The sequence below is a fragment of the Cupressus sempervirens genome, chromosome 8, assembly GCF_028749045.1.
Source record: "Cupressus sempervirens isolate cs-2001-9-10 chromosome 8, ASM2874904v1, whole genome shotgun sequence".
NCBI lineage: Eukaryota > Viridiplantae > Streptophyta > Pinopsida > Cupressales > Cupressaceae > Cupressus > Cupressus sempervirens.
Genome location: NC_143125.1, coordinates 27,415,819 through 27,438,897, shown reverse-complemented (window position 1 = coordinate 27,438,897; position 23,079 = coordinate 27,415,819). Strand labels below are relative to the sequence as shown.

General features: G+C 34.9%; 1 protein-coding gene and 1 pseudogene across 1 annotated transcript; both read left to right on the top strand.

Annotated features, from left to right (window-relative positions):
- Positions 1-7,502: 7,502 nt before the first annotated feature.
- LOC149541405 (LRR receptor-like serine/threonine-protein kinase FEI 1) lies at positions 7,503-9,555 on the top strand (annotated as a pseudogene).
- A 3,103-nt stretch (positions 9,556-12,658) lies between these two features.
- On the top strand, positions 12,659-16,472 carry LOC149541404 (uncharacterized). The gene is given in 6 exon segments (XM_089795606.1): positions 12,659-12,835; positions 13,106-13,505; positions 14,231-14,368; positions 14,964-15,109; positions 15,235-15,287; positions 15,386-16,472. Coding segments are annotated over 6 exon segments (2,001 nt in total).
- Positions 16,473-23,079: the final 6,607 nt, after the last annotated feature.

Sequence of the window (23,079 nt, the reverse complement as noted above, 5' to 3'; positions counted from 1 at the left end):
TTTTGAGTTGTTATTGTGACCAAAAGTGTTGGACAAGGTTAGTAAGGTAATAGGGGGTATCTACAACACCAATAGACTCCAATGAAGTGTAATAATAAGATCCTAAGTGAGGGTTAGGGTTCTAGGGAGAGAAGGGCTAGTAGGACTAGAACCAAAAGGGGGAGATTAAGCCTACACCATACCAACTATACCTTGGAGGAAAGTTGGGGGGAAGAGTCTTGGAGGCTTGGATTGGTGGAAAGGACTAGAAAAAACAATCATTAGATGATTTTCAATCAAAACCTTAACTTGATGTTTGTTTATTTGGAATCCTAGAACCTTTGCATCATCCATAGATGAAACATTATTGAAGATAAAAAAGAGAAATTGCTATTATCAAAAGTGGATTGATTAATTTCAAAGCGATCAATCCTTACAAAAGGAGATCAAAATCCTAATAGGTAACTAACCTAGGTCGCATGATAATAATTAAGTATTATATGCCCAACATTTAGCTTAAGTAAACTAGAGATAATAAGTGACTTAATAATTAAATCAATATGATTTAATTAGGAAGAATACATTATTACACTAATATAAAAGAAGATTACAATGTACAAACTTAAGTGTGCTTCTAAGGAATACTATGAAAAATTTATGTGATGCAAATTCAAATGTATGATGAGAGGATTGAAAGTTATGTGATAAGAAGCAAAGGAAAAGATTAGATATTGAATATATCATAATTGTAAAGAGGTTTTGTAATTATCTCTTGTATTGAAGAACTTTATTGTATTTTGCATGTTAGAGAAGTGGGATCTTCTTGCATACATTTTTTATATGTATATATACCAACTCATAATAGGGTTGAGGCTTCTAAGAAGGCCTAAATCCTCTAACAAGGACCAAGACACTATATGCATGTAATATACTCCTAATAGGGTTGAGGCTTCTAAGAAGGCCTAAATCCTCTAACAAGGACCAAGACACTATATGCATGTAATAGGCTCTTAACAGGGTCAATATCTTTAACCATATACTTTTGATTGGTGGATCATTTTGTGGATAACATCCCCACTAGAGTTTTCCCTTGGCTAGGGTTTCCTTAGTTAACAAATATGGTGTAATAAGTTCTCTTATTGTATGGTTATGTTTACTATTCAACATAATAAGTTTTTTGTCATATGCAATTTATACTTGGCAATTAATAATATTCACTTTTGGGCTAAAGTTTGTGGAATATTGATTCACCCTCCTCTTAATATTCCCTATTTTCAATAGTTTGCTCGATGTAGTACATATTTTGGATTGCATGGTAACTAGAGCCATTGTCATCAATTCCAAAGAGGGAGATTATTAGAAACTACAATGGAAACAAATGTTATATTACCATTGATGTGAAGCCTTATTGGTGAGATAGTTTGCTTTCTGATTTAAGTGACATATCTATATGATTGATGAAAAAGGTTTGAGAAGTTGGTCATAACAAAAGAAACTAGAGGAAAGGTTGAGTTATGAGAAGAAACTACAAATGGGTACTTGATTATTTAGACTTTGGTAAGATAAAGTGATCTTTTAATCATACTACAAGAGAAGAAGATAATTATACTAAAGCTTTGAAGAAGTGATCAAAGATATACCAATTGCACAAGCTTGACCAATTAATAAAGAAAAAGATTAAGGAATTTGCAATCCATGTCGAGTGATGCTAGCATCAACAAAGCCACAGTATGTGTTGGTAAGAAATAGTGTCAAACAAGCATCAATATTAACCAAGTGATAGTATATGTGCCAAAAAAGAAAATTAGTAGTGATTGAGTAATGCAATGATGATCAAGTGTCAAAACATAGTGTTGGATGAGGGACAACATTCTTAATAGTTTTTGAGAAATTGTAATTTCCATCTCACAGAGTTGATTTCTTGGAAAATCTAAAGCATGTTGAATATAAGGATGGGTGATTTGGAACATTTAAATAAAGTGAAATTGTGTTTGCATATTTCTATGCAAGGATTCAAGGAGAAGTCTTGAGAAGTTTCTAGACTAGAAGGGAGAAGATTGAAATATTGGAAGGATTTGATGAATCTAACGTAATCCTAAGATATATGGTGATGTTTAAGAGGATAAAGATTAGAATTATGTATTTAAGGAGTAGGGTGATCCCACAATAATGGGTTCCACTTTTTGACCAATTTTGACATTGAAATCAATATTTTTGAAACAAACCTCACATTCGAGTGACTATATCTCTAAAACTATGAATAATTTCTAGATGAAATATGCTAGTGATTTCTAGTAATCTATTCCTACTTTGTAACCATATTTTTTAATTTTAAAAAAAATTTATTTAAGTCAAATTTTTCTTCTCCTTCGAAAAGTGGTACATATGAAAAATCAATATTTTAAAAGAGTGATAGTCCATTTGACACACATAAATTTTTTTTCTAGAAATGATTATGGGGTAATTATTTTGGTGTTGGATTTGTAACATCAATATCCAGAGGATGCATTTGGTTTGATTCAATTTGGTTGAATATTGTATAGTTTATGAAGTTTTGAAGTGACATCAATCGTAATTCAGACATACATTCATTTTGACATAGATAACTTGAACTCAATTTATCATAAATCTATTTGGTTTTAATAGAAAGCTATCTCAACAACCTATTTCCTAGATATTTTTCAAAAAAAAATTGACCTAATTTACAAATTTTCTTAAAGTGTCGAAGTCAGTTGATGTTCAACTGTTAATGAACCTATAATGAGTTGAAAGTCTTGATGAATATAATATGTATTATAATTATAATCATTGGAAAGCTTGCTCTGAGCAACACAAATTGGCATTTTTTATTTTATAGTAGGATATCATTCAGTCTCAATTTTGGGGATCAAAAGAGCCAATTTCATTTTTTTTTTAATAGAAAACAACACCAAAAAAATTTAAATTGACATGTTCACATGAACACTATGTTCGTGTGAAGTATGAGCAAAAATAATTTGGCGATCAGAAATTTAAGTTAACATATTCACGCAAACATGTAAAATAATTTGTGTTCATGTGAACATATAAAAAAAGTGAATTTATTAAGGCAAGGGCAATTATTTTATTTTTATCTCAAACAAAAAAATAAAGTTTTCATCTAAAAGTCGCCATTAAAATATGTTCACGCGAACATAGCTTATTTAAAATCAATATGTTTACATGAACATATAATTTTTTTATGTTCACATGAACATAGTTAGCACATTCACGTGAACATGGGTAAAATTTAATATGGGAAATTTTCATCATTTTGCAATTTCCTTCATCCCCCAAAAGTGATACCTAGTATTGTGGGTTCACCTAGCAATAAAGGCCAACCTAAAAAGGTTGGAATATTTTTTTATGCTATTGATTGGAAAACTTAAGAAGGTTGAGAAAAGTTGAGAAGAGGAGAAGCTTGAAGGGTCGCCAAGTGAATCAGAGATTGAGATGACAATGAAGGCTAGTCAGTGTATCAATATTTGAGTCAAACTTAGATCTTTAATTCCAAAGTGAGATGTATTTTTCAGATCCAAATATGTTATTACTTTCTAACCATTTTATCAATTTGAAATCCTTTAATCAAGGTTGACCTAACAATCAAATGTAAATCCTTTAATGAAGGTGGCATTCTAATGGAATGTTTTAAAGTCCTCTAACAAGGCTACTCCTAATAGGGTGATTAAATCCTTTAACAAGGTTACATTTAATGGTGTGTTTTGTAACCTTTAATAGGATTGTATCTTAACAAAGATCACTTCAAAAGAGTGAAACAATTGGTGACATGTTACTAGTGGTTTTTCTCCAAATTGGGTTTCCATGTTAAATCCTACTGTCAAACTTGTGTGTATGTTATTTGTGATAGTTTACTATTAATGTTTACATTCTACAAGTCTATTATATTTAGGATAGTGGAATGCTAGTTGCTGTTATTAAAAGTTTACTATAGAGATCAAGATAATGAATGTGAACATCTGAAGTAGTTTAAGTGTTTGTTTGTTCAATTAGTGCATCTAGACCTTGGATAATTGATTCACGCCCCCTCTTAGTTATTCTAAATATTGTAACATGAATTCCTCTATTGTCCATTCTTTGATAATTCTCCTTCTTTACAAGATAATAGGTGCTTAGTATAGCCTACTCCAAAGGTGTCATTGGATCTTCTTGGTGTCTCATCAATTTCTCAAAGTATCTTGTAGCTTCATTAGGTTTGTTCATCCTCTTGATGAGTTCCTTCCAAGATCTTAAATCATTCTTTGGTTGATCATTTGTGATCTTAGATTTGCAATTTCCATGTCTTTCCTATTAAACTCTTGATTTGCAAGTAATAGATAATTTACTATGTCCAGCTAATTGTTTGTAAGTTTTTGCACATCATATGTCCTTTCATCAAGTCTAGTGGCCATTTTTCTCTTGTCTTCTTATACCATTATCTTGTCTTCCTCATCTTTCCTTTTCAGTTCAGTCACTTCACATAGTCTTACTAACTGGATTTCATGTTTTCTTTTTAGTCCTCTAATTTTTTCATTTAGTATGTTGTTCCTCTCTAATAGGTCTCCTATTGTTGCATCACTTTCACTAGAATTTCCATTGACAAGTAGTCCATCATTGTCTTCTTCTTCATATTGAGTGTCATTATTCTTAATATCCAACTCTTTCCTTCTCTTTAAGGATTTTTTCAATTCCTCTATTACTTGTTCAAGATATTGTAGTCTAATTTGTATGTCAAGCTTATGATTCTCAATGATATTTCTTAACTTGTATTCCTCCATCTCAAAGATATTAACTCTCAAGTGGTTTTACTTCTTCTAAGAGAAAAAAGCTTTGATACCAATTATTTGAAGTCTATAAGGAAAGTAAGATACTAATGGGGGGGCATGAATTAGGAGATATAAAAAAATTCTCCTTTAAAACAAATATCAAAATATCACACTAATAAATGTCTACAATATCATACATCACATAAGAAAGTATTGTAATAATATTTCAGATCTAATCTACTAATCAAAATGATAAGTGGTGCAACAGCACCTAGGAGTAAAGGTGAAACCCTAATGCATTTTTGGTTTGTAAATGTTCTAACCAACCATTAAAGAAATAAGGACAAGGAATAAAGTCCCAAGGTAAAATTAGGAGGCTTGAATAGGTATGATTTGGAATGTGAGTCTAGTTTTGTCAATTAGGTCCTGATAGGAAAAAAATTTAAAAAATTCCTAAAAGGGTAAGAGATGTGTTAAAAAAGTGTCACTTAGGTGTTGTAGGTTCATTATATAAGGTTTTATGACAAACTGGTCAAGTTTGAAGGCTAAAATTGCAAAATTGCAAAAGTTGTCAAAAGGTTACATTGACAACTTTACAATTTTTGCAAAATTGCATAGCAATTTTTTGCATAGTTTTGAAGAATGAACTACATGGGTACTTATGGATTGAACCAATGGCCAAGATGGAGGGGGGATCCTACATAAACACCTTCCAAATAATTTCCAAGGGTTGGATGCTAAGTTGTAAGGACAATACATTCTGAAGGAGAGATTTGTGTGACAGAAAACATAGTTTAAAGGATTGAATAAAGAAAGTGGATTGACTAACCTACTATTTTGAATGGAATAGTGTCTTGGGATCATGATTTGAATCTATTCATATTTTTTTGGTCTCAAGCATTCATTATATAAGGTTTTAAAAATTACTTAAGTTTTGTGTTCCTATTGTCCAGTTTTGTGTTAGTAGCATTCAAAAGGCTATGGCTTGAACTTCCTTCGTCAAAATACCATAGTTATTGGAAATAAAGAAATAGGCCATGTAAATAATGATTTTGAATTTTTTGCAAGTCAAGTAGGTATTTTTTCAAGTGAGCCCTAGGCAAGCAGTGTAGGCTTGGCAAGGTGCAATGAAATCTTGAACTAAAGTTTTCATGGGAACAATAGATTGATACATGCAAATCTTGTTTAGGAAATGAATGACTAGAATGTAAGGGGTTCATAATTTAGAGGAGGAGGTTTGAAGTGGATTTTGAAACAATCGGTGAAAGATTCATTGCCATTGTATTGGAAACCATTGAAATAAGGGTTTTCTAAAGTCATACTGTATAATCATCCAAGGGGCCTATGACCTAAAAAATAATTTTGGGGATTTATTTCTTGTTCCTTCTTTTTTGGAGGGCTAATAGGGGCCCTTAGCATTATAAGGCTAAACATGGTAAGTTGGAGCTGTGGGTGTGTAAAACTCAAAATAACAATGCAAAATCATAGGAAATGTGTCAAGGACCACATAAAGGTGGTGCAACCTTGATTTAGTCCCTTTAGGTGTATTTGGTGAAGTTTTGGCACTCTAGGCCAAATAGTACATAGTATGAGAAGTGAAGGTAGAGGATGAAAAATTGGATGGTTAAATGAGTTTCTTAATGAAAGGGGATTGGAAAGGAGTCCTCTAGGTTGGGGTTTGGGATAGTAACCATAAGTAGGACAAGAGTACCCTTAGAAGAGAAAGAAAGCTCTAAAGTGAAGAAGCTCCCCATCAAAGTGGTAATAGAGCCATAAGATTGTGGCTTGTGGTGGTATGTTGTATTCCACCGACTCGAGTGGATCTTCAAAGAGGGTTACCAATGCAGAGTTGGAAAAGGAGGTAGATGAGAAAAAGAAGCTAATGGAAGAGAAGACCATGCTTCTTCATGAGGCCATAGAGGAGATGAAAGATAAGTTAAAGAAGATGGAAGATGTAACCCAAGCTAAGGAAGATGAAGACTTCAACAAGGGTAAAGAGAAGGTGAGTTTGGAGGATGAGATACCTAAACTAAATCCTCCACTTTGTGAATGAGAACCAATCCTCAAATCCATCAAGGCATTTGGAGGAAAGAGCCTAGGGAATGTCTCATAGTTCCATGGCAAGATGGATGTAGAGGTGGTCCTAGAATAGATAGAATGTATTAAAAATGACTTTGAATGTGAGGGGAAAATAGAGGACTAAAAGGTGTGATTTGAAAAATCCAAATTGAAAGGTAAAGCATTGACATGGTGATGTTTTTGCAAGAGGAAAGAGAGAGTGAAGGGAAGAAACCCATAGCTAATTGGAAGGCTATGGTGGCAAAGATAAAAGAAACCTATTTTCTAGAAGACTATTGAATTCATATTCACAAGCAAAGGAAGAATATTAAATAGAAGGATCTTGATTTTCCTACCTATACTGAGGAGTTTCAAAAGTTAGTTCTAAGTCAAGGGTGTAGGAAGAAGAAAGCATAAAGGTGTCTAGGTATCTAATTGGTCATAAGTGATCTATTCAGGATGAGTTGAGCTTATTTAGCCTCACCAAATTGAGGAGTAGTTTTCAAATGGATAGAAAAGTGGAAGATAAGTTGAGGAAGAAAGGGGACTTGTAAGCGCAGTTTTAGTACCCCTATATCAAAATTCCAAAATTGGTTGTCTAGGTTAGTTTTCCCATAGATGGAAAATGACCTAGTTAAGAATAAAATTCACCCAACTTCTATCATTAGTGGATATAGACTCGCAATGAGGGAAGCCTGCAAATACATTGATGATAAATTGGTTGTCAAGGATGAGAAGTTTGGCAATGATTTTCTTATCAACTGTGCAAAGACTAGCATGTCTTCAAAAATTGTAGCTACTAACAATGACCTATTGTCAAAAATGGTTGTTGAAGCTATCCAAGCAATAAAAACTCTTGGAAGCAAAGGTAAAATGAAGTATTTGATAAAGGGCATCAATATTTTGAAGGCACATAGACAGGGATCAAAATATAGTTATCTATTAAACAGTTATGCCCTGAAAACTGGTCATGCAGCTCAAGGAATGCCTACAAGAGTGGCCCCAACAAGAATTGCATGTTTGGATTTCAATCTTCAAAAGACAAAAATGTAGATGGGAGTGCAGGTTCTTGTTACTAATCCAAGGTAGCTTGATAGGATCTGAGAAATAGAAGTAGATATATCTATCATTCCTTGGCTCTGTAGATGAGTTTGTAGAAGAACGTATTGTTGGTGATGCATCTATTATTGGAGATGTGAAGAGTTTTGTTACTAGTAGTCCTAAGATTGATCTAATAACTAAGCTTTTCAACTTCTTGAGAATTGAAGATCCCACACCTCTCAGCAATGTGGCACCTACTCCCCAGCAGATGATGAAGCATGGACAACATTTCATTACAAAAACAAGTAGATGGTGGATTCAAAGCTAGGCCAGTCAAAAATGAATAAGTTCTAGAGCTGTTGTCACTTAATGCAGATATATGAATGTCCACTATATTGGTGACCGACCATGACAAGAATCCAAACAAGGCATCCAAGTGCCTCAGTCAAGGAATTTTAAGCATAACATTCTCTGGGATGAAGTTATTATAATAAAACAATCAGACCTAAGAAGCATGTTACACAAGGATCAAGCAGTAGACTCCATCAGCTCTTCATGAAAACAGGCTGCATGGATTTATCCCTCCAAAGATTGGCAATTGCAAAGAGTTGCGAGCATTTTACTTGTGAGATGATTACCTAGAAGGTGAAGTTCCTGCAGAGCTGGGTAACCTAACCCATTTTATGATTTTGGATCTATCAAGTAATACATTGAAAGGGACAATTCCTCTATTAATTGGAAAGCTAGGCATGCTAAGATTTTTTTTAAACCTCTCCACAAATTTCTTTGCAGAAGAGATCCCTAAAATTGGAGCAATGGGAGGTTTTACTAATATGCCATTCACTGGAAATCTAGACTTGTGTGGTTTGCAAGTTCAAAAGCTTTGTAAGGATACACTGGATTTTCCAGCTATAGCTCTTGATAATACAAGTGGTATTGTTGATGGTGGCAGTGTTGTTAAAAAAGGGTCTACAAGGAAAATGGCATGGCATTTGAATGGGCTCCTTATTGGAGCAATGGTTGCGATGGGTGTCATTCTCACTGTGATACTTGTATTTTTATGGGTCTATTTTTTACATAAGAAAGGAATCAGTGAGGAATACACTAAGATAGAATAGCTACCCAAACCCCAACCAGATAGAAAACTTGTTACATTCCATGGTGATTTATCATACACATCCCAAGAGATTATTAGAAGGATTGAAATGCTTGAAGATAGTAACATCATTGGCTCTGGAGGCTTTGGGACCGTGTATAAATTGGTGATGGGTGAAAATAGTGCATTTGCTATAAAAAGAATTGACAAGTGTGGTGTGGTATCCAATCGCCAATTTGAGAGAAAGCTGGAGATCTTGGGAAGCATTAAACATAGAAACCTTATTAATTTGCAGGCTTATTGTGTATTTCCATAAGCTAAAATTTTCATCTATGATTACTTGCTTTTGGGTAGTTTAGATGAGTTTCTACATCATAACAAACAACCTGCATCATCTCTAAACTGGAACACTAGATTGAAGATAGCACTTGGAGTAGGTCAGGGGCTATCTTATCTGCATCATGATTGCTATCCTAGAATTGTCCATTGTGATATAAAGGCACTTTTGGCTATTTAGCTCCAGAGTACTTGCAAAATGGACGGGCTCTAGATAGCATATATAGCTTTGACTGCACCTCCAAAACTCACATGATTCACTAGCGTCGGTACCTTTGCAAGCACAGTTTGATACTGACTGGCATCATAAGTATTCCATTATATTCACAGCAACATTACTCTACATAACCCCATGTACAGGCTATTTCATTTGGTGAGAAATGGTGACATGCAGAGGAAGGTTGAGTTCATTTCCCCATGGGGTGCATTCATAGGTCAGCACACATGGAAATAGAAAAAGCTCATATGAATTGTTTTATCTTCATTGCTCCTACGCAGGACATTCACATTGATAGAGAATTAAGGATGGTTGCCAAGACAATAACATTAACACCTGAGCCTATCTCTTCAAGTGAATGACAGGTAGTTATGACCAAGATTTCATTCTAGCAGCCAAGTAAAGGTGAACTTTTGAGCAATATTAAAGGCCAAGCCCAATTTCCTTCTCATATATGAATACTCTGTGTCTTGTAAGTAAAGCTTCATGTTTTTATTAAGATAACCACATGACAACATAAAATTTGGAAAACTCTTTATGTAGAGCCATATGGTCCAAAGCAATGAAGACAGCTGGAACTCTCATGAACCTGCAACATTCAGATTTAAGGCCATTTCTTTTAGTTATGGAGACACTTTTTAATGATTTGGTTATTAAAACAAAAGTCTCAAGTCCCTGGCAAAGGTGCCTTCCTTTCATTAGTAAGGTTGAAGGTGGCATTCCTATCAGGTTTTATAGAGGACTTTGTCAGATTAATATGACTCACAATTTTTCTTCCAATATGCCAAAGTATATTAATCAACATCAACAACGCATAAAAATTGGGTTTTCAAGATCATTGATATCTTGCTCGAATATTTAGAGTCACAGTAGTCCACATGTTTATCTAGCAAAATGATAACAAGGATGATAATATAAATTGCAAATAGATACATATAAGAGAAAAACCAAAAACTATCCTCGGGCATGATTTGTTAAATGGAAATCTAACTGAGATACCTCAAATGCAAATCTAGAGACAACTATCCATTCCATATAAAGGAAGTTAATGCAACGCTAAAAGGAAGGATAATAAAATGTTGATTATAAATAAAATAGGAGGCACATATTAAAGGACAAAAAGTGAAGAGATAGGTTTTCTTGAAATAATCAGTTATAGAAACTGAATAGGGATCGACAACAGGGGAGAATAAATATGATAGCATCAACAAAGAAGAGGTCTTCTTCATGGTTGCATACAGTCAGAGAACTGGAGAAGAAGAGAGGGCATTTTAGTTTAGATATTTCATTTCATTGTAGGTAGAGGGTCGAAAAACTTGTATTTGGAGCAGAAGTAATTCTAGTTGCTAGCTTTACTTCATGTTTGTTGTGCCATTATTAGTTCATTTGCATTTGAATAGAGAGAACAGTTATATGTGAAGCTGTAGTTGCTTATTGGATTCCACTTCATGTTGTTAATTGTAGTAAAAGTAATACCATTTACCTTTCATGTATGATTCTTCTCCTATTCATTCAGTTATTTAGATACATCTATATAGGAAGTAGAATTGTATGTGGAACTATAATTCCTACTTGAATTCCATTTCATGTTAGTAATTGCAACATAAGTAATTCCATTTACTATCCATGTATAATTCTACTCCTATTCTCCTTAGTAGGATATGCATTCTTAGAATAGATAGATTTAGGTTAGAAGATAGACATAATTTGTGATCAACATTCCATTGGGGATTATAGTTTATCCACTCTTATCCTTGATTGAATTGTTTGTGTCTACAAACAATTTGGTTAAAACCATAAGAGATAATCTGGTGATCAGTAAGAAAAACATATTCATTGAAGATTAAACACAATCAGAGAGCTGTACCTGTCAATTCAGAGGGCAGTGATAGAAGACTTCCATTGACCCAATTTTTGGTGACATTCTTTGTTCTCTCACCTTGGGTGCTGAAAGAGTCAGAGATTGTGACTCTAACGGGAGGACAAACTATTAACCAATAGTTTTTGGCGACTCTACTGGGGAGAGCACAGTTATATAACTGGATTCTTACAATTTATTGCTCCAAGAGCAATTGGCAACTCTATTTCAAAAGAACCAAATCTTTACATTGGAGACTTCGTGTTCAAAAAGAACCCTATCAATTATCAGAGTTTGAAGAATTCAAAAGGTCTTCTATCATTTATCTAGCTATGCTTATATAACAGACCTTGGTGACTAAAGAAGGAAGAACACATTAATTTTTCAAGCTACATTATTCATTTTCATTGCTTCCTAAGCAATTGGTGATTCTGTTCTCAAAGAACCCACATTTACAAATCAAGAGACGATAGAACTGCAGATCTTTCCAATCATAGAATCTTGGTGACAATTAGAATTCCTGGTCAAAATACCAATAGTCGTAGATTAGTCGCTTCACCTGCCATGACGAAAAATTGGTGCTACCTCATGAGGACATAATTCCAATTATAGAAGAGCTAGTGTAGTCTTAAAAGAAGAAGAACTAGCTAAAGAGTTGGCCATTGGGTTACAAAGACAAATACAAAAATAGAGGCTAGCTCAAGTACCAAGTCAAACATTCAATGATCCTCAGGGAAAATTGAGGTAACAATCATTTCCCTTTCCTTGTAAGTCTGATTAACTTTTATATAGATTTTTGTTCCTCCATTGTACAAGAAATTTTATGAGATGTATCGAGGTCAGATTCCTCTAACAAATGAAGTAAAATATAGAAAGAGACCTTTACCATTTGTGGAAGAGATTGTGATTGATAATGATCCTATACTTCAACAACTCTGGGGAAACTATAAAAAGAGCATTAGTTATGCCACAAGGAACAACTTGTGTGCAGCCCAAGACCATCAATCTAAAGAATTGTGGGAGCTGATTGAAAAGATATTTTATGCTCTCCAAGATTTCAAACAGAAATGCTCGTAGCGAAGGTATCAAGGAATAATTCTGAGCGTGATGGAAGGCCTACACCATCAATGGAAGAAATTAATGCTGAAAGTCATCCGATGCTTCATTTTCTTTGGGTTACTTATAAAAAGAGCATAACCAAAGTTATGAAGAACAATCTATGCTACACACAAGATCCCCAATCAATGGACTTGTTGAGGAGAGTGAAACAAAGATATTATTAGTTAAAAGATATGAGCGTGAATGAAGATACTAGTGCAAATCCTAAAGTAGATGCTTCACCTCCTCTCACCTTCCCTATTCCCAGAAAGCTTGAATTTATTTCATCCTTAGTGAAAGTATCATGGATGAATCGTCAGCAAAAAGAATCTTTCCAGCCTATGGAGATTCTTAAAGATCATGAGGGAAAGGTAAGCAATATTGAAAAAGAAAATGTGGCTATGTTTTCTTTTCCTTGTGTTGTTGAAAGTTGTGAAATGGACGAAAAGAATGTGAGTGAAGTTTCAAAATATTTTCCTAAATATTATCCCAAAGCTAGAAATGAAAATTTTAATGTTATTGAAGAGCATAATAGTCTAGATTCTTCTTTCACTGTGGCTGGTAAAAATTAGATATTAGATATATCTTGTTTTGAAGATAGTATAATGTTGAATGATATTTCTGATCAAAGATGTGTGAAGGGAAAGGCTGAGATGTTTTCTGTCAATCATCCTACTAAAAATGTTGATAAAGAAATTGATGGAACAGTAGATTTTGAACAAGAGTTATCAGATGTTAATGAAGTACTACAGCAAGACAAAGAAATAAATGAAGATTTTTCCAATCTTGAAACAAAATTTAATCAAGTCATGATGCCCATTATATGTGAGTCCTCTTCCATAGTGAATTCAGATATTGCAGTTTTAAATCTAGATGAACATCTTGAAGGTTTGACAAATGCAAAAGATGAAGAAGATGTTTCAATTTTGTTAGAGTATGTTAGTAATGAAGAATCATCCAGTTTTAGCCCGGGTTTGAAATTTGAAGTGGTTATTAACAGTGCTTCTAATGCTGGTATTTTTGATAAAGGCGATGTTGTTGGTAATAAAATAAACACATGTGACTATTTTCCAACAACATGTACAAAATCTGGTAATTTTTTTTCTTCTTCACAAGAGAAGTTTGAACATGTGGAAGATGGAGATGCATGTTTCAATGCTGGCTTAAAATTAGAAGTTATTTTTGACAATGCTTGCAAATGGTATGATGCTTTCCCACTTCTAGAGGATGTCCAATATTCTGATTTTGTTGATCTTGATTTGACCATTGATATCTATGCTAAGGATAATAACAGAACAAATAGAAATGATAATGCTGAAAGAAACAATTTGGAATATAATCCAGTGATACACTCAGAATATGTTGAATATCTTCTTCCATCACAAGAGGTGAATAATACAAGAAAGGATATATACATATATATATGGAGGCATAGATAAATTAGAAATCTATAATGAGGAATGGCTGTTTGGAAAGGCCCTGTGGGTCATCATGTTGCAAATAGTCTTTGGACTCAAGCTCAACAATGAAGGAGTAGCCAAGAGTTATCAATGCTTCTTCAAATTGGTGGAGCATCTTCTTCTATACAAGAAAGGTTCATATTTCCCTCTCCCTATAAATGGTCACGTATGAATCTCTCTTTACTTTTGGTTCTGCTGGTGAGGTCTACTCACCTTTTGTAAATATTTTCCTTTTCAATTTTGGTGTGTCTAGCGCAGTCCTTTCTTTCTTAGTTGTTGTTGTTATTTTCTCTTGCTTTTTTTTAGTCTACCCTGCTCCCCTCCGCCCTCCCCATATGCTCTTTCTCATTGATCTTTGGTCTAGACTCCGTAACCCAATGCTTAACCAGAGATGTTGGATTCTCTATGCACTTTGCAATGCATATTCCCCAGTCAGAGCCAACTGTAAGCGCACTTTTAGTACCCCTATATCAAAATTCCAAAATTGGTTGTCTAGGTTAGTTTTCCCATAGATGGCAAATGACCTGGTTTAGAATAAAATTCACCCAACTTCTATCATCAGTGGATATAGACTCGCATTGAGGGAAGCCTGCAAATACATTGATGATAAATTGGTTGTCAAGGATGAGAAGTTTGGCAATGATTTTCTTATCAACTGTGCGAAGACTAGCATGTCTTCAAAAATTGTAGCTACTAACAATGTCCTATTTTCAAAAATGGTTGTTGAAGCTATCCAAGCAATAAAAACTCCTGGAAGCAAAGGTGAAATGAAATATCTGATAAAGGGCATCAATATTTTGAAGGCACATGGATAGGGATAAAAATATAGTTATCTATTAAATAGTTATGCCCTGAAAACTAGTCAGGCAGCTCAAGGAATGCCTACAAGAGTGGCCCCAACAAGAATTGCATGTTTGGATTTCAATCTTCAGAAGACAAAAATGTAGATGGGAGTGCAGGTTCTTGTTACTGATCCAAGGTAGCTTGATAGGATCCGCAAAAGAGAAGTAGATGTATCTATCATTCCTTGGCTCTGTAGATGAGTTTGTAGAAGAAAGCATTGCTAGTGATGCATCTGTTATTGGAGATGTGAAGAGTTCTATTACTAGTAGTCTTAAGATTGATCTGATAACTACGCTTTTCAACTTCTTGAGAATTGAAGATCCCACACCTCTCAGCAATGTGGCATCTACTACCAAGCAAATAATGAACCATGGACAACATTTCATTCCAAAAATGACCAGATGGTGGATTCGAAGCTAGGCTAGTAAAAAATGAATAAGTTCTGGAGCTGTTGTCACTTAATGTAGATATATGAATGTCCATTGTACTGGTTATTGGCCATGACAAGCATCCAAACAAGGCATCCAAGTGCCTCAGTCAAGGAATTTTAAGCATAGCATTCTCTGGGATGAAGTTATTATAATAAAACAATCAGACCTAAGAAGCATGTTGCACAAGGATAGAGCAGGAGACTCCATTAGCTCTTCATGAAAATAGGCTACATGGATTTATCCCTCCAAAGATTGGCAAGTGCAAAGAGTTGGGAGCATTTTTCTTGTGAGATGATTAACTAGAAGGTGAAGTTCCTGGAGAGCTAGGTAACCTGACCCATCTTATGATTTTGGATCTATCAAGTAATACGTTGAAAGGGACAATTCCTCTATCAATTGGAAAGCTAGGCATGCTAAGATTTTTTTTAAACCTCTCCACAAATTTCTTTGCAGAAGAGATCCCTAAAACTGGAGTAATGGGAGGTTTTACTAATATGTCATTCGCTGGAAATCTAGAGTTGTGTGGTTTGCAAGTTCAAAAGCTTACTAAGAATACACTAGATTTTCCAACTATAGCTCTTGATAATACCAGCGGTATTGTTGATGGTGGCAGTGTTGTTAAAAAAGGGTCTACGAGGAAAATGGCACGGTATTTGAATGGGCTCCTTATTGGAGAAATGGTTGCGATGGGTGTCATTCTCACTGTGATACTTGTATTTTTATGGGTCTATTTTTTACATAAGAAAGGAATCAGTGAGGAATACACTAAGATAGAACAGCTACCCAAACCCCAACCAGATAGAAAACTTGTTACATTCCATGATGATTTATCATACACATCCCAAGAGATTATTAAAAGGATTGAAATGCTTGAAGAGAGTAACATCATTGGGTCCGAAGGCTTTGGGACCATGTATAAATTGGTGATGGGTGAAAATAGTGCATTTTCTGTAAAAAGAATTGACAAGTGTGGTGTGACATTCAATTGCCAATTTGAGAGAAAGCTAGAGATCTTGGGAAGCATTAAACATAGAAACCCTATTAATTTGTGGGCTTATTGTGTATTTCCATCAACTAAAATGTTCATCTATGATTACTTGCTTCTGGGCAATTTAAATGAGTTTCTACATGATAGCAAACAACCTGCATCATCTCTAAACTGGAGCACTAGATTGAAGATAGCACTTCGAGCAGGTCGCGGGCTATCTTATCTTCATCACGATTGCTATCCTAGAATTGTCCATCATGATATAAAGGCACTTTTGGCTATTTAGCTCCAGAGTACTTGCAAAATGGATGGGTTCTAGATAGCATATATAGCTTCGACTGCATCTCCAAAACTCACATGATTCACTAGCGTCGATACCTTTGCGAGTGCAATTTGATACTGACTTGCATCATAAGTATTCCATTATATTCACAACAACATTACTCTATATAACCCCATGTGCAGGCTATTTCATTTGGTGAGAAATGGTGATGCGTAGAGGAAGGTCGAGTTCATTTCCCCATGGGGTGCATTCACTGGTTAGCACACATGGAAATAGAAAAAGCTCATGAATTGTTTTATCTTCATTGCTCCTGCGCAAGACATTCGCAATGATAGAGAATTAAGGATGGTTGCCAAGACAATAACATTAACACCCGAGCCTATCTCTTCAAGTGAATGACAAGCAGTTACAACCAAGGTTTCATTCTAGTAGCTAAGTAAAGGTGAACTTTCAAGCAATATTAGAGGCCAAGCCCGATTTTCTTCTCATATATGAATACTCTGCATCTTGGAAGTAAAGGTTCATGTTTTTATTAAGATAACCGCATGGCAACATAAAATTTGGAAAACTCTTTATGTAGAGCCGTATGGTCCAAAGCAATGAAGACAGCTGGAACTCCCATGAACTTGCAACATTCAGATTTAAGGCCATTGCTTTTAGTTATGGAGACACTTTTTAATGATTTGGTTATTAAAACAAAAGTCGCAAGTCCTCGGCAATAGTACCTTCCTTTCATCAGTAAGGTTGAAGGTGGAATTCCTATCGAGTTTTAGAGAGGACTGTGTCAGATTAATATGACTCACGATTTTTCTTCCAATATGCCAAAGTATATTAATCAACATCAACAACGCATAAAAATTGGGTTTTCAAGACCTTTGATATCTTGCCTGAATATTTAGAGCCGCAGTAGTGCACATGTTTATGTGGCAAAATGATAACAAGGATGTTAATATAAATTGCAAATAGATTCATATAAGGGAAAAACCAAAAACTATCCTTGGGCATGATTTGTTTAATGGAAATCTAATTGAGATACCTTGAATGCAAATCTGGAGACAACTGTCCATTTCATATAAAGGAAGTTAATGCAACGCTAAAAGGAAGGATAATAAAATGTTGATTAGAAATAAAATAGGAGGCACATATTAAAGGACAAAAAGTGAAGAGATAAGTTTTCTTGAAAGAATCAGTTATAGAAACTGAATAGGGATCGACAACAAGGGAGAATAAATAAGATAGCCTCAACAAAGAAGAGGTCTTCTTCTTGGCTACATACAGTCAGAGATCTAGAGAAGAAGAGAGGGTATTTTAGTTTAGATATTTCATTTCATTGCAGGTAGAGGGTCGACAAACTTGTATTTGGAGCAGAATTAATTCTAGTTGGTAGCTTTACTTCATGTTTGTTGTGCCATTATTAGTTCATTTGCATTTGAATAGAGAGAACAGTTATATGTGAAGCTATAGTTGCTTACTGGATTCCATTTCATGTTGGTAATTGCAGTAAAAGTAATACCATTTACCTTTCATGTATGATTCTTCTCCTATTCATTCAGTTATTTAGATGCATTTGAATAGAAAGTACAATTGTATGTGGAACTATAATTCCTACTTGAATTCCATTTCATGTTAGTAATTGTAGCATAAGTAATTCCATTTACTATCCATGTATAATTCTACTCCTATTCTCCTTAGTAGGATATGCATTCTTAGAATAGATAGATTTAGGTTAGAAGATAGACTTTATGATAATCTGTGATCAACATTCCATTTGGGATTATAGTTTATCCAATCTTATCCTTGCCTAAATTGTTTGTGTCTACAAACAATTTGGTTAAAACCATAAGAGATAATTTGGATCAGTAAGAAAAACATATTCATTGAAGATTAAACATAATGAGGGAGCTGTACTTGTCAATTCAGAGGCCAGTGATAGAAGACTTACACTAACCCAATTGTTGGTGACATTCTTTGTTCTCTCACCTTGGGTGTTGAAAGAGTTAGAGATTGCGAATCTAACTTGAGGACAAACTACTAACCAACATGACTCAAGTTCAAAAAATAGAGGTAGAGGTAAAGACTTCAGAGGTGGCTTAATAAGAGGCTCTAGTGGGAGGACTAATGAATAAAGAATCTATGGGGATTCCAAGTGGAATGAGAAGGTTGATGAGAGTAGTCAAAGGGGAGGCCCTAGTAGAGGAAGGGGATCCAACAATGGTGACAAGGGTAGATATGGGAACAACAATAAAGACTCACACTTTAGCATTATGAAGTGTTATAACTATGGCAAGTTGGGGCATCCTACCTTTAGATGTCCAGAGAAGACATCATCATCCTATGGTAAGAAGAAAATCACATACATCCAAGAGGAAGATAATCAAAAGGTAGCTGAAGTGGACCTTGACATAGAGAAGGGTGAAAACCTCATGTTGAGGAGAGTCTTGGTTAAGGAACCAGGAAAGGGGAAACCCAAGAAGACAAGATCACTATTTAGAACTACTTGCACGATACTAGGTAATATATTCAAAGTGATCATAGTCCAAGGTAAAAAATCTTGGACTAATAAAGATTCCACATGTGTTTCCTTTAAGGTGAATTGGTTGAACAAGGGGCATAACATACTAGTAAATGAGAAAGTTTGGGTAGACATCACCATTGGTAAGTATCAGGACAAGATCCTATGTGATGTGCTTCCCATGGATGCTAACCACCTGCTATTAGGAAGGCCTTGATAGTATGATAGGGAGGTAGTGCATCATGGGAAGGAAAACAAATATTCTTTCAAGAAGGATGGGGTCACCTATAGGATACAATCCATAGTGCAGGAAGAAAAGGTAGAGAAGGCTACTACCAAAACATTGTTGATGAGTAGCAAAGAGTTCCTCAAGGACTTGAAAAAGGTGAAGGAGTAGGGTATACCATCATGGTGAAGCCCAAGGAAGAGAAGTCATCTTCATAAAAACCTATAGAGGTACAAAACCTAATGGATTAGTTCAAAGATATAATTTGTGATGGAGCACCACCAACATTACCTCCTAAGAGAGCCATAAGTCATCAAATTCACTTCATACTAGGAGTAGCACTACCAAAAAAAGATGCATACAAAATGACTCTAGAGAAGAATAAGGAGATTGTAAGATAAGCCCAAAAGTTTCTTGATTAGTAGTTGATTAGGAAGAGCATCAACCCATGTGCCATAGTAGTTTTCCTAGAACCTAAAAAGTGAGGTAAGTGGAGAATGTGCACTGATTCTATAGAAATCAATAGAATAACAATTAGGTATAGATTTCTTATTCCTAATTTAGAAGATCTAATGGAATATCTAGGTGGGGCTAGGTACTTTTCCAAAATTGATCTCAAAAGTGGATATTATCTGTGTAGGATGAAAGAGGGAGATGAGTGGGAATCTTCATTTAAGACTATTGAGGATCTCTATGAGTGGTTGGTAATGCCATTTGGTCTTACCAATGCACCGAGTACCTTTATGAGAGTCATGAATGAGCTATTGAAAGACTAGATAGGAGTGTTTGTTGTTGTATACGTAGATGACATTCTCATTTTCAGCAAGACAAATGAGGAGCATGTTAAATACCTAGAGATGGTGTTGAGGAAGCTTCAAGAGGAAAGTTGATAGTAAACCTAGAAAAGAGTGAGATCATGAAGGAGGAGCTAGAATATTTGGGTTGCATAGTATCCAAAGGGAATTTAAAGATGGACAAGGATGAGGTGGAGGCAATCTTGAGTTGGCTTACCCCTAGATCCACTACTGTGGTTAGAAGTTTTCATGGCCTAACATATTTCTCTATGAATTTTGTCAAGAGGTTTAATGAGATTTGTGCACTAATGAATCACACCATCAAAGGATGCATGGAGACCAAGTTCACATGGACCAAGGCAATGGATGCAAGCTTAAAGAGGTTGAAGAGAGAAGTGGAAACTCAACCAATATTGGTTTTTCCTATTTTTGAGAAACCCCCTATGGTTGAGTGTGTTAGGATTAACCTTAGACATAAAATAATAGTTACATGTAAATATAACCAATACTACAAGATAGTAGATCACATAAAAGAGTACACAAGACACCAAGATTTAATGTGGTCCACCCAACCCCTAGGCTATGTCCACCAACAACAAATCCAATATTATTATCCAGTGATTAGAATCCACAATCCCTTATAGCTCAATACCACTGCAAGAAGCTACAATATCACCATTACATTATGAAATCCCTAACCTTAAGAATCTTTATACAAGTTTTTGTCGCTTACAAAATTAGGGCTAGAATAAGTCATCCAATAAGAAAAATACCAGCCATTGCCATTATAATATAAGGTCATTTTTGGCTTTGGGAGAACTACCCCCAAAAATCCATATGGGAATGATGTCATAAATCAACAGGTTTTGGAAATGGAGTATGATCTTCTAACAACGATCTTATTGCTAGTGCAAAAAGATAAGCATTTATTGTTATGATGACATTTTTGATTTTATGGTATATGGGTGGTAGGATTGAGTTGGCACCTACCCTGGTAGATTATTATATAATTATTAAAATTTAAAATGGGTTTTCATTTCAATAAGTAATTTAAATATGCTTCATTATGGCAAGGACGTGCTTAGAACCCAAGCAATATATGGAGTGATCTTTTACAATCCCAAAGAATGAGACTTTCTAATTTTTGAAGGCCTATTACTATTGTTCCTAATTTATTAGATAGGTACAGAAGGGGAATGAAGTGGCAAGCGGGGACTATAATTTATTCCTTTTTAACCCATAATGTAACCAAGTGTTACCACAACATTAAGGCCCTATAAATATTATAGTGATTTGTTGCCAATTCAGAAAAGGTGATTTTCTTAGTTTTCTTACCATTTCCTCTAGTTTTTCTGGTCTCTTAGCAACACGTATGTCAAAAATATATGAAGATTGGGTGGTTGAGTTTGCTGATGACATGGTCATGGATACTAACACTATACATTTTAAGCCACCAAGGATTGAGGAATTCTATTGGAAAGATAAAGTTGCTTGGACTTATCAACAGGAAGGGGATTTGTTTCCTTTTATGGAATGCATTAAGGGCCATGATGAAAGGGTCTCCATTTGATTTGTCAACTCTTTGAAGGATCAATCAGTGACTGTTAATGATATCTTGCTTGAATTTAGTGAGGAGTTAATTAGGAATGTCATTGGGATATCACTAGAAGGGAATAATTTGAGGAAAAAAGCTAGGGTCGCAAATGAAGAAAATGTGAGAAAGTTCTTTTAATCAGAGGAGGAACTTGAATGATTTCATGGTGGGATTTCTCATGAGAAACTTCCAAAGCCTTGGGACATGGTCTTCTATGCTATCATGAGGTACATTACTCTTTAAGATAGGTTTAAGGTCCTATATTATTACCACTTTCTCATCCTTAGTCAATTTTTGAAAAGAGAGATTATATATTTTCCTTACCTGTTGTTACATTCTATGAAATATCGTGTCCAGAATATGTGTAAGAAAAGAGATGAGGGTAAGATTTGTACCATTTACCACCAATCTCTTATATTTTGTCTTTATAGAATCTATAATACCCTTAATCGTTATGTGAAAAATCTAGCAGCCTCCCCTCTTAAAAACTATGTTATTCCCCAAGCTACTTCTCATTCTAGCCATACCTAGGATGAAAATGGTCCCTACTCCAAACCTAAGGAGATTAAGATTGAGGCCCTGCATGTAGATTTATGAGAAAGAAGAAAATACTTAGGACTACTAAGAGACTAAGAGAAAGAATCCATGTACCTCTCTAGATCAAGACAAATCTATTAGCACAGACTCTACTAAGAATGGTGATAATAAGGGTTGTCCTAAACCTAAGGGTTGTTCTAAACCTAATTGGAAGGAAACTAGGATGAATTATGGGAAAATAGAGGAAGAGGATATGACTAATGAAGACAAGGTCTAGGATATCCTTGCTAGTGATCAAGACATCCCTATTCCTTCTAGTGTGTCAAACACTTCTAAAGTTGAAGCCAATACCCTTGAGTCTAATCTAGGGAGTGAAATTGGTGATCATGGGACTATCACCTACCCTTTTAAAAATCTAGACATTGATATCAAAATTTGGAGACTATGAAGAATGGGGTGACTAAACTCAAGGAAGCTATGGGAGGAGATAATAAAAAAGAAGATAGTTCATTGCCTCAAAAAACCTTTGATGGTCATCCACTGATGCAAGATTCTTTATCCAAGATGGAGGACACCATCACTACCTCAATCAAGAAGAATGAGGATTTGGAGGACAAGTTTAATAGGGTGCAAAAGTTCTTTGTTCATGTCATGCATTTAATGGCCACTACCCTTCATCTTATTTAGGATAGCAAGAATGAGATCAATTATGATAAAGAAATGGAGATGACTCATTCACTCTATGGCTTCTTGGTAGATGATAGGTTGTGGCTCTTATTCTAGATATCCTAGACAAAGATAAGAAGGAGAGTTACCTCCTAGTACAATTTTTGTGTTTTTATCATGAGAATTTACCGTATGGCCCATGGGGCTCTTTATGTTAATACTTGTTGGACTTGGTTTATGCCTAGATGGTTTACATGGGCTAAGTTTATATGTAATTATGG